This window comes from Hypanus sabinus, chromosome 19 (assembly GCF_030144855.1).
Source record: "Hypanus sabinus isolate sHypSab1 chromosome 19, sHypSab1.hap1, whole genome shotgun sequence".
NCBI lineage: Eukaryota > Metazoa > Chordata > Chondrichthyes > Myliobatiformes > Dasyatidae > Hypanus > Hypanus sabinus.
Genome location: NC_082724.1, coordinates 11904012 through 11921396, shown reverse-complemented (window position 1 = coordinate 11921396; position 17385 = coordinate 11904012). Strand labels below are relative to the sequence as shown.

Genomic DNA, 17385 nt, shown 5'->3' with positions numbered 1-17385 from the left:
TGCGTATTACGAAGCCCTGTAATATTGTACAGTATAATGTACCGCTGTGGTATTGTATAAATTTTTGTAAAGCAAAACAACATTTATCGGTAACATATACACAAGAAGTCCTGCAGATGCTGGAATCTTGAGCAACACGCACAAAATGCTGGTCAGCAAGTCAGGCAGCATGTATGGAAATGAATAAACAGTTGTATTTTCTGGCCAAGAGCCTTTGTTGTCACAGCTGAATGGCTAGGCCCCAAGCAGCAGTTTCGCCTGTTGGTAACCACCCAGTGGGAGGCGTCAGAGTTGGGCGGTCCAGCAGAGTGTCCGAGGCAGAGTGGTATGACACACATGCTAGAGTCAATGCTGCCCCACCCCCACCAACATCCCCCGCCCCCCACCCCAATGTTCGCTTGGCAGAGGACAAGCTCTATTGTGTTTAACTGCAGACTGCTGCAGCATTCATGGATTTAGGGTCTTGGACTATATTCTTTTGTGTAACCGTATTTTACTGTTATCTTATATGTGCTTGCTGTCTTATCCTGTATATGCTTTCTATCCTATATGTGCTAAATGTGCCTTACGCTGTGTATGACTAGTGGGACTGTGTTTTGCACACTGGCCCTGAAGAAACACTGTTTAGTTTGGCTGTATTCATGGATATTCATGTATGGTTGATTGGCAATTAAACTTGAACTCGAATTCCAACCTCCCTTGCCCATGCTGTGTTTCCTCAGTATGGGTACCGTGTTCTCTGCAATCAAATTCATGTTATTTGATGACTGTCTTAAGCAAACACCAGCGTTTTCAAGACAACTGCAGGAAGGAGTTAGAGTTTGTTAGTTGTTGCAACCATTCAGCAATGAACAAGAATTTAATGAAGCCCACAGACCCTACAGCTGCAGTATGAAGCACCTCACCCAGTCGTTGCTCACCAGGGCGCTGGCTGAGGAACATCCGCTGACGCATTCATTGATATTTTTTTCTCTCTAAATCCCAGGACTATGATGGCACTAATTCACAGCATTACCATCTCTTTGATCCACAATTCCTTTGGGAAGACTTTAGCTGCGTCAACTCCTTGTACTGTGAGCGGAATGTTTTGGTTTGTCCAGGGGCTGCTTGCTGCCAGTACTGCCCTACACAGAACCAGGGCTCCAACAGCTCAGGGCATTCCAAGTGGCCAGAATAAAATTAGAACATAGACTACAGAACAGCACAGCGCAGGAGCAGACCCTTTGGCCCACAATGTTGTGCCAATCCAATTAAATTAGTAATCAAATGGGCAATCTAATTAATCCCCTCTGCCTACCCAATGTTTATATCCCTTCACTTTCCTCACATTCATGTGCCTATCTGAACGTCCCTGAGAAGTCCCGAATGAATCTGCCTCTTCCACCACTCCAAGCAGCACATTCCAGGCACCCACTACTTGCCCCTTACATTTCCTTCGAAATTACCGCCTCTCACCCTGTGGTGTTGGACATTTATTGGTTGTGTTCCTGTAAATTTGGCTGGGGACAGCACAGACCCACAAGAATTCTGTGGGTGAGGGTTCTGAGAACAGGGTGGCTTTAATTTAATGAAAAAAAAATCACTATTATTCTGGATGAGGGGAGAGCAAAATAGTTGGTTAATATTGTGGTTAAAGTTTAATGAATACTACAAATGCTGGAAACCTGACGGGAAACCAGAGACAGCTGAAAACTCTTATTGGGGGGACAGCATCTGTGGGGAGAGTGGCAAAGTCAGTTTTACATCGTAAGACCATGAGACAGAATTTGGGCATTTAGATCTTTGAGTCTGCACTGCCATTCGATCATAGTTGATTCATTATCCCTCTCAACCCCATTCTCCTGTCTTCTCCCCATAACCTTTGACATCCTTACTAATCAAGACCAATCAAGCTCTGCATTAAATATACCCAATGACTTGGCTTCCATAGCCGTCTGTGGCAATGAATTCCACAGATTCACCACTCTGGCTAAGGAAATTCCTCATCATCTTTATTCTAAGACTCTGATCTTAGACTTCCCCGTTATTGGAAGCATCCTCTTCACATCCACTGTGTCTAGGCCTTTTAACATTCCATAGGTTCCACAGAACATAGAACATGAAAATCTACTGTACATTACAGGCCCTTCGGCCCACAATGTTGTGCCAATCGTGTAACCTACTCTAGAGTTTCCCTACTGCATGGCCCTCTATTTTCCTAAACTCCATGTACCTATCTAAGAGTCTTAAGACTGAAAATGAAAAAATGAAGGAGGTAGAGGTGCTGCAGTGTCCTGTTCATAATTGCACTTATGGGCTGGGCCCAGGAGAGGACCCCTGAAATGATAACACCGACGAATTTAAAGTTGCTAATCCTCTCCAACTCTGATAGGGACTGGCTATTGTCCAACACTTTCCTTCCCCTGAAATCATTAGTCAGCTCTTTGGTCTTGCTGACTTTGAGCAATAGGTTGTTGTGGCACCACTCAGCCAGATTTTCAATCTCCCTCCTATACGCTGATTCGTCACCACCTTTGATTTGACTTATGACAATGGTGCTGTCAGCAAACTCGAATATGACATTGGAGCTGTGCTTAGCCTCCCAGTCATGAGTGTAAAGTGAGTAGAGCAGGGGGGCAAGCACACAGCTTTGTGGTGCACCTGTGCTGATGGAGATCAGGGAGGAGGTGTTTTTGCCAATCTGAACTGATTAGGGTTTGCAAGTGAGGAAATCGAGGATCCAATTGCACAAAGATTTATTGAGGCCAAGGTTTTGAAGCTTATTGATTGGTTATGAAGTGATGATAGTATTGAATGTTGAGCTGTAGTCAATAAGGAGCATCCTATTTTTGAGCTCTTTGGGATCATCCATGCAAGAAAGTGACTACCAATCTGGATTACTATGGTTGCTGAAGGAACTTCAAATGAAGATGGCAACTTCATCTAAATGGGGTATAGACACAAACTTCTGCTGGCTGTTGCAGTTACTGTTGTAGTGATGATGATTATTATAGTGATTTGTGTAATAGAGATTTGTTCTCAAAGGTCACAGTCAAAGGCACCTTATGCTACAGGAGATGCTGCTTGTAAAAGTCAATCTAAGAGCCTTCTGAAGAAACTTACAGAGCAAGTAACTGGGAAAAAAATCTAAAGTTTTTTTTAAAAGACCCTATTGTATCAAAGAGATCCCCCTTTCCCCATTCTTCTAAACTCTAGCGTGTACGAGCCCAGAGCAGTCAAATGTTCCTTATACATCAGCCTTTTCAATCCTATGATCACTCTCATGAACCTCCTCCGGACTATCTCCAAAACCGGTGTATACTTTCTTCATTAAGGGGCCCAAAACGTGGTCTGACTAATGCCTTACAAAGGATTTCATCCTCACTTTTATATTCTAGTCCTCTCAGAATGGATGCTAACATTGCTATCAATGACCTTTGTTCAGGACTGAACTAAATTGCCAGACATTCGAATATGGCCCGAGTGCGAAGGGAGACACTGAAGCAGGTTGACAGTTCACTGACTTTAATGAGAAATGTTGTAGAATTTAAAAGAAAAAGGAAACAATAAATGCTAAGCCAAAGGACCATTAGCTAAGACTCTCAGACCGTAAGTTAAATGCCAACTCTGTGGCCGAAAAAAGTATCTAAATACTAAATGCAAACCGCTCCTTACAGCTTCAATTGAAGTGGTAGTCTTCTTTCCCGGACAAGTATTAGTGTATGGAGGGAGCGTAAACATTAGCACGTTTTACATCAAATCTCAAGAATGAAAAGACCATTGAATGAAAAGAGTTAAATACCATCATAATGAGATTGTAATTAGCTGAAATGTGCATATTCATGAGTGCAATTGCCCAACCTGACATGCAGCCATCTACGGGGGGTGGGGGTGGAGGGCAGGGGCACGGAGTCCGTGGTCATGACAAAAATACTGCAGACATTGGAAATTTGAAACAGAAACAGAAAATGCTAGAGATACTCAACAGGTCAGGCAGCATCTATGGAGAGAGAAAAAGAGTCAGTGAACTTTGATCAGAATTTTGCTGCTTGCTGGACCTTACTATGTCAATTACTTTTAGTCTTTGCCTAAAAGATTAAAAGAAAATCATCATTAAAATCTCTGTCGCTGGTTGTGAGGGCTTTGGAATACATTGCCGGCTATTTTAGTGACATCAAAAACTTTCACTTGTATGGCACTCAAAGTATGAAAACATCCCCAAGGCACCTCACAGTAACTTCTATCAAATAAACATTTGAACTAGGTGTGAAGAGGACTGAAAATTATTTGCTAGTTTACTGAAGCAAATCATTTCTCACTTCCTACCACTCTATGTGATTCTGTAGAGTAAAACACTGCAGATGTAGGAAATCTGGGATAAAATTCAAAAGAGCTGGAAAAGGACTGGAAAGGGCAGCAATGAAATATTTCTTTCTCTTAAGACGCCGCTTGACTTAAGTGTTTTCAGCAGTTAATAGTACCAATTACAGTGATGTCTCAACTTGTGAGGGAAGTACAGGACATGGGATGTTAGACCGAAGTTGTATAAGATGTTGCACAGGCCTAATTTGGAGTATTGTGTGTACTTTTGGTCTCCTACCTACAGGAAAATTGTAAATAAAGTTGAAGGAGTACAGAGAAAATTTATAAGAATGGTGCTGGAACTGGAGAGATACAAGGCAAAACTGTATAGGCTAGGGCTTTCTTCCTTGGAACGTAGAAGATTGAGTGGAGATTTGATAAAGGTACACAAAATTATGAGGGGGATAGACAAGGTAGATACAAGCAGGCTATTTCTGCTGAGGTTGGGTGGGACAACAATTAAAGGTTATGGGTTAAGGGTGAAAGGTTAAAAGTTTAAGGGGGACATGAGGGGAAACTTGTTCACTCAGAGAGATGTGAAAATGTAGAATGAGCTGCAAGGGCAAGTGTGCGTGCCAGCTCAATTTCTATGCTTAAGAGAAGTTTGGATAGGTACATGGATGTTAATGCTATTCCTTCAGTGCGGGTTGATGAGAGTAGGCAGCTTAAATGGTTTCGGCATGGACTAGATGAGCCAAAGGGTCTGTTTTTGTGCAGTGCTCTTCTATGACTCTGAACATGTTCCGCAAAATGTTTTGGAAAGCAAAATATTCTAAAGTGAAAAGCTGAGTGAAATGCAAAAAAAAAGCATTATTGCAGAATCAATAAAATGGTATTACAGTGTAAATTTGCAATGTGGATGAATAGTGATGGGAATAAGAATTAGAATCAGATTTAATATCATTGGCATATGTCATAAAACTTGTGGTTTTGCAGCAGCAGTACAATACAATACATAATTTAAAAATAAAAATTACAATAATTACAATATGATTAAATCAAATAAGAAGTGCAAAAAGAGACGAAAACGAGTGGTGTGGTAGTGTACACAGGTTCATTGTCCATTCAGAATTCTGATGGCAGTGGAGAGGAAACGCTTCCTGAAATATTGAGTGTACATCTTCAGGCTCCTGCACCTTCTCCCTGATGATAGCAATGAAAAGAGAGCATGTTCTGGGTGATGGGGGTCCTTAGTGACAGATGCCACAATTTTGAGGCACCGCCTTTTGAAGAAGTTCTCAATGCCCATGACAGAGCTGGCTGAGCTCACAACTTTCTGCTTCTCTCTCCAATCCTGTGCAGGGGCTCCTCCGTACCAGACAACGATGTAAACGGCTAGAATGCTCTCCGTGGTGCATCTGTAGAAATTTGCAAGAGTCTTTGAACGCACACCAAATCTCCTTGAGCTCCTTATGAAATACAGCCACTGTTGCACCTTCTTTGTAATTGCGTCATTACATTGAGCCTGAGGTAGATCTTCAGAGATGTTGACACCCAGGAACTTGAATCTGCTCACCCTTTTCACCTCTGATCCCTCAGTGAGGGCAGTTACATTGTTTAGCCTATGAACAAGAGCAGGTTCTAAGTCAGTAAATACTGGACATAGTTTAAACTACATTGGTATTAACCATAGCTCAGGGATAGTGCCCTGATCTTTGGACAAGGTGCTATGTGGCTGTTAGTCCCACCAAGAGAGCTGAACACAAAGAGTTAGCAGACTCTTCTGTTCAGTGCTGAGCAACAGGTATGAAGAGATTCTGGACCCACCTACAATCTTTGAGGTAACTGACTACACTGGTTTCTTCTAATGTCTCTGCACTTTCATTTGGCTTGGTGGGGTGCTCCCACTTCCATTCAAACATACTGTATGTGGCCACTGTGTTAGGTGCACTTGTACACCCGCTTGTTAATGGGTCAGCATGGATGAGCTGGGCTGAATGGCCTTTTTCCACACTGTATTACTCCATGACATTCCACATGTGGTCAGTGGTCAGCAAATGAAGCTAGGGTCATGCAGGTGTGAGGTGTTTGGATTGACAAAAGGTAGGGTCTGTGTAGGTGGGGTGACAAGACTGACCAGAGGAAGGGTCAGAGGATGGGGGGGATTAGACTGACCAGAGGAAAGGTCAGGGGATGGGGTGATTAGACTGTCCAGAGGAAGGGTCAGAGGATGGGGGTGATTAGACTGACCAGAGGAAAAGTCAGGGGATGTGGGTGATTAGACTGACCAGAGGAAGGGTCAGGGGATGGGGGGGATTAGACTGACCAGAGGAAAGGTCAGGGGATGGGGTGATTAGACTGACCAGAGGAAGGGTCAGAGGATGGGGGTGATTAGACTGACCAGAGGAAGGGTCAGAGGATGGGGGTGATTAGACTGACCAGAGGAAAAGTCAGGGGATGTGGGTGATTAGACTGACCAGAGGAAAGGTCAGGGGATGGGGGGGATTAGACTGACCAGAGGAAAGGTCAGGGGATGTGGGTGATTAGACTGACCAGAGGAAAGGTCAGGGGATGGGGGGGATTAGACTGACCAGAGGAATGGTCAGTGCAAGAGGGGTGATTAGACTGACCAGAGGAAGAGTCAGGGGATGGGGGTGATTAGACTGACCAGAGGAAGGGTCAGGGGATGGGGGTGATTAGACTGACCAGAGGAAGGGTCAGGGGATGGGGGTGATTAGACTGACCAGAGGAAGGGTCAGGGGATGGGGGTGGTTAGACTGACCAGAGGAAGGGTCAGGGGATGGGGGTGATTAGACTGACCAGAGGAAAGGTCAGAGGATAGGGGTGATTAGACTGACCAGAGGAAGGGTCAGGGGATGGGGGTGATTAGACTGACCAGAGGAAGGGTCAGGGGATGGGGGTGATTAGACTGACCAGTGGAAGGGTCATGGGATGGGGGTGATTAGACTGACCAGAGGAAGGGTCAGAGGATGGGGGTGATTAGACTGACCAGAGGAAAGGTCAGGGGATGGGGGGGATTAGACTGACCAGAGGAATGGTCAGTGCAAGAGGGGTGATTAGACTGACCAGAGGAAGAGTCAGGGGATGGGGGTGATTAGACTGACCAGAGGAAGGGTCAGGGGATGGGGGTGATTAGACTGACCAGAGGAAGGGTCAGGGGATGGGGGTGATTAGACTGACCAGAGGAAGGGTCAGGGGATGGGGGTGGTTAGACTGACCAGAGGAAGGGTCAGGGGATGGGGGTGATTAGACTGACCAGAGGAAGGGTCAGAGGATGGGGGTGATTAGACTGACCAGAGGAAGGGTCAGAGGATGGGGGTGATTAGACTGACCAGAGGAAAAGTCAGGGGATGTGGGTGATTAGACTGACCAGAGGAAAGGTCAGGGGATGGGGGGGATTAGACTGACCAGAGGAAAGGTCAGGGGATGTGGGTGATTAGACTGACCAGAGGAAAGGTCAGGGGATGGGGGGGATTAGACTGACCAGAGGAATGGTCAGTGCAAGAGGGGTGATTAGACTGACCAGAGGAAGAGTCAGGGGATGGGGGTGATTAGACTGACCAGAGGAAGGGTCAGGGGATGGGGGTGATTAGACTGACCAGAGGAAGGGTCAGGGGATGGGGGTGATTAGACTGACCAGAGGAAGGGTCAGGGGATGGGGGTGGTTAGACTGACCAGAGGAAGGGTCAGGGGATGGGGGTGATTAGACTGACCAGAGGAAAGGTCAGAGGATAGGGGTGATTAGACTGACCAGAGGAAGGGTCAGGGGATGGGGGTGATTAGACTGACCAGAGGAAGGGTCAGGGGATGGGGGTGATTAGACTGACCAGTGGAAGGGTCATGGGATGGGGGTGATTAGACTGACCAGAGGAAGGTTCAATGGGTGCAGAGGAGTTGATAAAAACGGACTGGTGGAAGGGTCAGGGGGTGGGAGGTGATTGGACTGGCCCATAAATATTCTCCCGCTATCCACTTTTGGGTTATTAATGTCATTATTTATTTATATAACATCTAGTAACTCTTATTTCTTGAACTGTACGGGTGCCAGAAAACATCACGACATATGTCAATGAGAATGATCTTAGCTCTGACCAGGGTCGGTAGCTGGAGATGGCTGTATGATTACAGAGGTCGTCTAGGGTCGGGGCAGATGGTGATGTTTTGATTTCCGTGCGGATATCGATCACTATTTCGGTAGAAGAGGCGCAGAGCAAAATAAAAATCTGATGATTGGCGTAATGAAGAACACAAACAGAGAAAAAAAAATCCCAATTCCTTTGTTGACCAGAGCCAGGGGCACCTCGAAGGGGTTAATGAATGAGGCCATTTCTCCTCCCGCATATTTACCCTCTGATAATCTCCAGCGACGGCAGGTGATTTCAAAGTTCGCCAGTCATAAGGCAGAGATTGCTTCGGAGTGGACCATCCCCTCCCTGAGGCACTCCTACATCTTTCTCTGTACGCGTGTGAGTGTGTGTGTGTTTTTTTTTCCTCCCAAATTTCTTAATGACTCTGCCTCTGACCCGCGCCTCAGGATTTGGCAGCTTCGGAGCTGGTTGCAACCACCAGACTGGATTCCGCGGTCGCCGGCGTGTGTGGGGGTCTCTTTTTGTGAAAGGCTCTCTCGGAGTAAGGCAAGTTAGATCCCTTCCCCCTCTCCCTGCCCACACAGACTAAAGATTCACCTCTCCTCCTCTCCCGCGCTAAGTGGCGATACGACCTTGCTCGGAGGCGAGTTGAGCGAGAAGCATTGATGGGTCTGTCTGTACAGTTGAGTGAATATTATTGTTTTTTTTTAAATGACAATGTTGAGGACATTTTTGCCGTTTTACGAGTACAAGTATCTGAGCCTGCTCCCGTGCAGAAACCTTATCCGACCAAGGTCAGAAGTTCTTCAAAAGAATTAGAAAGTTTATCTACACTTGCAAACGATCAGAAAGTTTTGCTGCAGCTACTTTGGAAAGTTGCAACGTGAAATGTATTGCGGAGAAAGAGAGAGAATCTCCCGGTTGGAGATGCACAGGGACACTTGTACCGTGGTTTAGTGGGGCAGTCGCTCGTTGAGTTAACCATCTGTGCACTGAGTGTAGGACGCAAATAAAAGTGCCTACGCTTCTGCGGAGCGTCCCATTTGGAACCGGCAGGTAAACTGCATGCTACAGGGCTGTCCCCCCCCGATGGTATCTTCGGATTTGAGAGCAGCCTGCACGGGGAAAGGTCTGCTCTCGTTAACCAGCCTAACTGGCCGGGCATCTCCATCTCTTCCTGAAAGTGCGTTTGGGCAAGGTTAGCTTCTTAGTGACGCGAATGCATTTTTTACCTGTGGACTTTCGGATGCAAGGAAGGGTTAACGTGCGACTGCGAATTTAAGGTGCGGTGCGAATGCAGGTCATTGCTGAACGGTGGGTCAGTTTAACGTGCGAGGCGTCGGTGCGGATGATCGATTGAACAGTTCCTGGTAGCTTCGTTAGCGCGTGTTCTCAAACGCCTGCTTGTAAAGTTTATTTGTTTGCGGAGTGTATATGTTCTTGTGTCTCGGATGGATGTCTGTTCACTTCCATATTTGCTGCCTGGTCTGCAGAGCTCCTCCAGTGTGTTGCTTTGGATATTAACTGTTTTGCTGCCTGGCTTTGTACAGAGTCGTTAGCCAGGGACTTTTCCCCAGGGCGGAAACGAATAATACAACTTATTAATGTGATTGGGGGAAATTATAGGGGGAGTATCAGAGGCAAGTTCTTTACACAGAGAGCGGTGGATGCGTGGTACGCTCTGCTGGGGTAATGGTAAAGACAGATACATTGGGGGTATTGAAGAAAATCTTAGGCACATGGATGATAGAAAACTGGAGGGCTGTGTTGGGGGGGGGAGAAGGGTTAGATTGATTTTGGAACAGGTTAAAAAGGTCGGCCCAACATTGTGGGATGAAGGGACTGTACTGTGCTAAACTGTTCTACGTATCCGACTTCTAGAACAAAGCAATAAAAAGTTGCATTTGTATAGTGCCTGCCACATCACAGGACGCCCTGGAACAATGGGAAAGGTTTTGAGCGGTGGGAACACAGCGCGACCGTTGAAGCGGGGAGAGATCAGGCCATCTGATTTTGATGACCTGAGCTTACTCTCGGGGTGAGAGGGCCGTGCTCTCACGGATGACGTAATAATACTCATGCTTTTGACGTTTCGAAATGAGTAATCTCATTGAAACACGTAATCCAGAGAGACATCCAGCGAAGGTGGACGTTGAGATGTTTCTACTGGAGAGAGAGAGAGAGGGTAGTTTTAAATTCATGGGCATGAACATATCAGAGGATCTCAAGGTTGAAGATTATTTAATGTCATTTCCTGTACACAGTGTAAGGAGAACAAAGTAATTGTTACTCTGGATGCAATGCAGCACAAAAAGAATCACATGATACAGGACATAATAATAAAACGCATTAAATATAAATAGCTTTTATAGATTGTATGTTCATAAAGAGATGTTAGGCTGTATATAAGCTAACTGATGGAATATAATAAAGTAGTGGTAGAGTTGGTGAGAGTAACTGTTGATCAGCTTTACTGCTCGGGAAAAGTATCTATGAGGAAATTTGCAGATGCTGGAAATTCAAGCAACACACACAAAATGCTGGTGGAACGCAGCAGGCCAGGTGGCATCTATAGGGAGAAGCACTGTTGACGTTTCGGGCCAAGACCCTTCGTCAGTTTTCGCATCTGGTGGTTCTGACCCGAATGCTATGTAGCCTTCTCCCTAATGGAAGTGGGACCAGCAGTCCACCAGCAGGGTGTGTGGGATCCTTTATGATGTAACTGGCCCTTTTTTTGGCACTTTTCTGTAGGTATATCCTTGATAGCAGGTAGGCTGGTGCCAGTGATGTGTTGGGCAACTTTGACGACTTCGAGCCTTCCTGTCCACGGCAGTGCAGATTCCATCCATCAGTGATGCAGCTCGTTAGGATGCCCTATTGCACGTCTGACACGAGTATTGCTATACAAAGTCCTGCTCTCGTCAGGCTCCTCATAAAATACAGGTAGCACTGAGCTTTCTTGACTGTGTAGGATGTTTTCTGGGACCAAAAGAGGTTGTGTGTGATGTGCACTCAACTGTTTGCAGTTTCTACTGCACAGCTGTCCTGGGGCCAGCACACAAGTGTCTTCACAAAGAAGGAACAACTCTGCCTCTACGTTCTTAGAGGTTTTTATAGATTGAGGCACATCAAAAAAAAAACCTTTTATAGTTGAACAGTGGAGAATATCCTAACTGGTTGCTTCATGGGCTGGTATAGAAACATCAATGCCAGGAGCAGTAAAATCTACTGAAAGTTGGGGATACTGCCAAGTGCATCACAGGCATTCACATGGAGCACTAAGACAAGGAAACACAATCCGTCATTAAAAGCCCCTACCATGCCCCCTTCTCACTGCTACCACTGGGAAAGAGGTACAGAAGCCTTGGATCATATCCCACCATGTTCAGGAACAGTTATTACCCTACAGCCATCAGGTTTCTGAACCAGTGTAGATAACTTCACTCACCCCAACTCTGAACTGATTCTACAACCGATGGACTCTACAGCTTGTGTTCTCACTATTCATTTTTTATTTACAGTTTCTCTTGCACATTGGTTCTTTGTCAGTCTTTGTTTATGTATACTTTTTCATAAAATTCTATTGTATTTTTTTTCCCTCTGTACATGTCTGGAAGAAAATGAGCCACAAGGTAGTATATGGTAACAGGTCTGTACTTTGATAAACTTACTTTACGCTAGTGGGACAGTTTTGAACAAAGGACTTGGTTACAAGATAATGAACTGCCACATAAATCTGAGGTGCATATAAGTTTCTTCTTCCAGAGGGTGGCAATTCCCTGTAACTCTCTAACCTAGAGGGTTACAGAGGTTAGGTCATTGGGAGTATTTAACGACGACAACAATAAATATAAAGAAGATTGAGGAACTGATATAGAAATGGATTTGAGGCCTGGGGCTGAGCAGCCATGATTACATAACTGGTTCACAAAGTTCAAAGTAAATTTATTATCACAGTCTGTGTATGTAACCATATACTACCCTGAAATTAATTTTATTGAAGGCATTTACAGGAAAATAAAGAAATACAATAAACTTTATGGAAAACTATAAATAACAAAATGACAAACAACCAGTGTAGAAAAGAAGACAAACTATGCATATAACGCAAAACAATACTGAGAACATTAGTTGTAAGTTGTCCTTGTTGTAAATAGTCTCGTGTGTATGTACAAGAAACAGCAAATAGGTAATGCCAGTAACATAGCGTAGAGTCCTTGAAAAGGTTATGAGTTCAGAGTAGTGGTGAATAAAGCTGGTGGGACGTGCTTGAGAAACTAGATGGTGTTTGTGTGGTGATATTGGTTGGCCAGAACATTGACAGTAACCGGTGTCCCACCACCACCCTCCTGAATGGGTGATAGAGCACTGTTTATGCCCGTGTGGTGGGTGACAGATCTGATTGAAAAGGTAGTTCCTCCATTTGTGTGGTAATCCATCAGATCTGTGTCTCATCTAAGCCTCTGCGTTCAGTTCCTCAAGTTCCAGGAAGGTGGATAAGGGAAGATGATAACATTTATTCCAATTCTTTTGAATGGGAGGCAAAAGTGGCAGAGAAAACTCAATGGGCTAAATGGCCTAATTCTTCTCTATGTCTTATAGCTTATAACTACGTACTGTGTTGAATGTCATCATTACTGGCAGTGTTCATTTTCTACCCATTGGACTTCCTGCAAAAATTGGATCTACTGCCCAGTTCTCTTGCTGATTGGTCCTTGTGTTCTTTCCTTGAGAGCACGCAGAACTCCATGAAAAGCAAGAGACATCTTCCATTGGTCCTGTCCAGCAAGTAATTAGGAGAGAAAATGCAATATTTTAATTGCTGGGAAAATTGGATATGGATTTAGACTGGTTATGTTTCAGCTAAAAATGGTACTGAAGTACTGTGTACAAAATTATTCCTTATTTAGGATGTTAGTGTGTTGGAAAGAGTTCTGAGATTCATTACAAAGTTGATGAAAACAAAAGAGATTGCAAATATTGGAATTAGGAACAAAGGACAGGTTGCTAGGAGAACTCTCTGCTGGCAAGAGGTGAGATTTAAAGTCCTGCTGCAGATCTTGACCTAGAATGTTGACTTTTGCCTCTGTAGATATTGCTGATCTATTGGGTTCTTCCAGTATTCTGGTTCCTTTTTTACTCCAGAGACTGGAGTAGACAGGTACTCTTACTTGTCAAGAGAGGGTGGTCAAATCAGGCTTGCACCTGCTGGGGTTTCAAAGAATCTAAGGTGATTTGATTGAAACTTAAAATGATTTGACACAAGCGTTGATGTTTTGCTGTACATGTGACAAATAAAGCTAATCCTAGATCATCTTAATTAAGTGGGACTAGCTAGGGCATCTTGGCCAGCATGTATGAGTTGGGTATGACTTTTCCCCTGGTGCATCTGAAGAAGAGGAGGGGAGTTCCCTTGGGGTCAATATCATTATCACCAACCTAGATTTTCTGTTCATTATGGGACATACTATACATAAACTAACAGTTGCATTTCCTAAATGGCAAACTTCAAGAATACTTCATTGGCCGTAGGCTACTTTGGGAAGCTCTGGTAAGGTGCTATGTAAATGCAGATCTTGGACTGAAAGAAGCCAGTTAGCCCACATTGCAACTATTAGTTCTTCAACAGTTTTATTTTCCAATTGGTACCAATCCCTCGTTCAACACGCATCCTGTTTCTCATAGGGCTCCCATTCCCTTTTGAAGGTTGATAATGAATCTGCTTCTGTTAGGGGTATCACACTCCTGATCACAGAGGGCTATTGTACAGAGTAACATGCACAAATTGCAGGAGGAATTCAGCAGGAAAGGCAGCATCTATAAGAGAGGAATAAAGAACCAATGTTTCAGACCTTCAGCGTGACTAGATAGGAGGGGTGAAGAAATCAGAATAATAAGGTAAGAGGAGAAGGATGCTGATAGGGAAGCCAGATTTAGGGGAGGGGAGGTGGTTGGGGAGGAGAGAATGAATTGAGAAGCAGGGGAGTGATGTATGGGAAAGGTAAAGGGCTGTTTAGAGAGGAGAGTGGACCAAAGGAGAAAGGGAAGGAGGGGCCCTAGATTGAGGTTAGAGTAATCATACATACACTTCTCACTTCTGGTTCTCTGCCTTCTGATTTTTGTCCATTCTGCTATTGGAAACTGCTCCTTCTGATCTCACAAAAGTTCTTCATGTGTCCATCATCTGCCGATTACTGCTTGTGTAGAAAGTTTCCAGCTATCAGCTTGAACCTCGCTTTTCCCTCGGGGGCCCTGGATGTTGTGTAGTACAGCGAGTGGCAATTATTAACTCGTGAACACAAGATTCCACAGATGCTGGAAAGTCAGAACAGCACACATAAAATGCTGATGGGACTCAGCAGGTCAGGCAGCATCTATGGAAAGGAATTTAAAAAGTCGATGTATTGGGCTGAGATTTTTCATCAGGACTGGAAAGGAAGGAGGAAGAAACCAGAATAAATAGATGGTGGGGGGGGGGGGGAAAGGAGGAGTACAAGCTGGCAGGTGATAGGTGAAACCAGGTGAGGCAGAAGGTAGATGGATGGAAAAATGTTGATTGTTTATTCCTCTCCATAGATGCTGCCTGATCTGGTGAGTTTCTCCTGCAGTTTGTGTGTATTAGACCATAAGATATAGGAGCAGGATTAGGTCATTTGGCCCATCAAGTTTGCTCCAACATTTCAATATGGCTGATCCATTACCCTCTCAGCCCCAATCTCCTGCCTGCTCTCCATATCCCTTTATGCCCTGACTAACTAAGAATCTATCAAACTCTGTCTTAAATATACCCAATGACTTGGCCTCCCAAGCTGCTTGTGGCAACAAATTCCACAGATACAGCACGCTGTGACTAGAGAGATTCCTCCTGACCTCTATTCTAGATTGATGTCTCTCTGTTCTCAGACTGTGTTGTCTGGTCTTGGATTTCACCACAACAGGAAATATCCTCTCCAAATGTACTCTAGTGAGGTCTTTTGACATTCGATAGGTTTCAATGAGGCTCTCCCTCATTCTTCTGAACTCCAGTGAGTGGAGGCCCACAGCCATCGAATGCTCCTCATATGACAAGCCTTGCGATCCTGGAATCATTTTTGTGAACCTCCTTTGAAACTTCTCCAATGTCAGCACATTCTTTCTTGGATGAGGGGCCCAGAACTGCTCACAATACTCCAAGTGAGGCCTCACCAGGACCTTGTAAAACACATTAACTCATTAAAACTGACGCAGTGAGTCTCACCAGTAGGGGCAGTAGGGTTGGAGCCACTCCTTCACTTCAGCGATACCCAGGTATACGAAACAGCACTGGTGAGGTTAATTTTGTTTGGGGGTGGGGGGGGGGGGGAACAAGACATAGTTATTGTTGGTCTTTATTATTGAGCCACCACCCAGGCCTACTGCAGTCACAGTGCAAGCAGCTCTATACCATCTTGACCTGCACAGTTTCAACTTTCATCTGGCTGTCACTCCTGATGACAAGTGAATGCTGGAACCGCATCAACTGGTGCCAGACAGAACGAACTGGATGGGTCCCCATTTGTCTTTCGAAGTGTTGATTACATAACCTCCTTAAATCAAGCTTGTTGCACGCTACTGTGGTTTGCCAAGGAGACATAAAACAGCAGGGATTTTCCCTTTTTTTTTAGACAGAGGACTTGAGGAAAATACAACTTAACTACCCTGGGATATAAGCCAGATGATTAATATGCATAAGGGCATTTTGTGCCCAAAGTTTGCGTTTCCAAGCTCAGGCATACCGTCAGAAGCCTTTCAGGGCATCACCAAGATAATGTGGCAAGTTGATTGTTCATTTTGCAGTATTTCACCAGCCTAGCATTTAAAATTGGATGGATGCTAATAAGGACTGCAGTGTTTGAAGAACGATGCACACAAAATGCTGGAGGAATTCAGTAGGTCAGGCAGCATCCGTGAAAATGAATACACAGTCAATGTTTCAGGCTGAGACCCTTCAGCAGCAGGTCCGGAAAGGAAGTGCGAAGATGCCTGAATAAGGTTGGAGAACAGGAAGGAGTTTAAGCTGGAAGCTGATGGGTGATTTGGAGGTCAGGTGGGTGGGAGAGGTGGGGGGCGGGTGGTAGTGATGAAATAAGAAGCTGGGAGGCGATAGTGGAAAAGATTAAGTGCTGGAGAAGAAGTTCCTTATCAGAATCAATTTGAATATCACTGGCATATGTTGTGAAGTTTGTTGTTTTTGTGGCAGCAATACATAAAATCTGAACTACAGGTAGTATTTAAAATAAGTAGTGTAGAAAATGTAGTGAGGTAGCGTTCATGGGTTCAATGTCCATTCAGACATCAGATGGCAGAGGGGAAGAGGCTGTTCCTGAATCACTGACTGTGTGCATTTAGGCTCCTGTACCTCCTCCCTGATGGTAGCAATGAGAAAAAGGCTTGTGCTGTGTGATGCAGGTCCTTAATGATGAATCCTTATTTTTGAGGCACTGCTCCTTTGAAGAACTCCTGGATACCAAGCTCACAACTTTCTGCAGTTTCCTTGGGAGAGGAGATTGGACCATGGGAGAAAGGGAAGGAGTGGGGCATTTCGGGGGTGGGGGGTGTGATAGGCAGGTGGGAAGAGGATGAACATTGATTTCTTTTTAAATAATTTTCCCCCCCTTCCCCTTTCCCTCTTCTTCAGTTTCCTGCTTTGGCTCCCTCTTACATCTTCTCTCAGCCCAAGACGTCGATTATTTCATAGAAGCTGCCTGACCTGCTGACTTCCACCAGCACCTTGTATGTGCTGTTCTGGATTTCCAATATCTGCAGAATCTCTTGTGCTCGATACTTGAAGAAGCTATATGTCTGTAGGTGGCTCACCAACACGTTAAGGAAAATTAGAGGTGGGCAATAAATACTAGTATTGTGGCAAAAAAGGAGCAAAAATCATCGCGGCTATCACCCGCCCAGCAAACTGACTCTTCCCAGAACTCCCTTCTGTAAAGGGCTATTAAAGCGAAAACCTCATGCTGCCTTTAAA

General features: G+C 44.8%; 2 protein-coding genes across 5 annotated transcripts in view; one reads left to right on the top strand and one right to left on the bottom strand.

Annotated features, from left to right (window-relative positions):
* Window positions 1–3651: 3651 nt before the first annotated feature.
* Window positions 3652–10501, bottom strand: LOC132378146 (uncharacterized). The gene is made up of 3 exons (XM_059944883.1): window positions 10422–10501; window positions 8988–9065; window positions 3652–5903 (listed from the first exon to the last, which is right to left on the bottom strand). The coding sequence occupies exons 1-3, from the start codon at window positions 10499–10501 to the stop codon at window positions 5396–5398; spliced, it is 666 nt and encodes a 221-aa protein (XP_059800866.1). The 3' UTR covers window positions 3652–5395.
* The window catches only part of sema3b (sema domain, immunoglobulin domain (Ig), short basic domain, secreted, (semaphorin) 3B), a 229612-nt gene continuing 220972 nt past the window's right edge, over window positions 8746–17385 (top strand). The window contains exon 1 of one of the 4 annotated variants that reach the window (XM_059944009.1): window positions 8746–8936. The gene's annotated coding sequence lies outside the window, so the exon portion shown is untranslated. The other 3 variants (XM_059944014.1, XM_059944011.1, XM_059944010.1) reach the window with 3 other exon arrangements.

What these genes read in the sequence shown, in the direction of transcription:
- LOC132378146 (XM_059944883.1), bottom strand. Translation starts at nt 10,501, where the DNA reads ATGAGATTACTCATTTCGAAACGTCAAAAGCATGAGTATTATTACGTC. An exon ending in ACGGCCCTCTCACCCCGAGA is followed by an intron (nt 9,066 to 10,421) that starts GTAAGCTCAGGT and finishes TCAACTGTACAG; the next exon opens with ACAGACCCATCAATGCTTCT. An exon ending in AGCGCGGGAGAGGAGGAGAG is followed by an intron (nt 5,904 to 8,987) that starts GTGAATCTTTAG and finishes TCTTGTTCATAG; the next exon opens with GCTAAACAATGTAACTGCCC.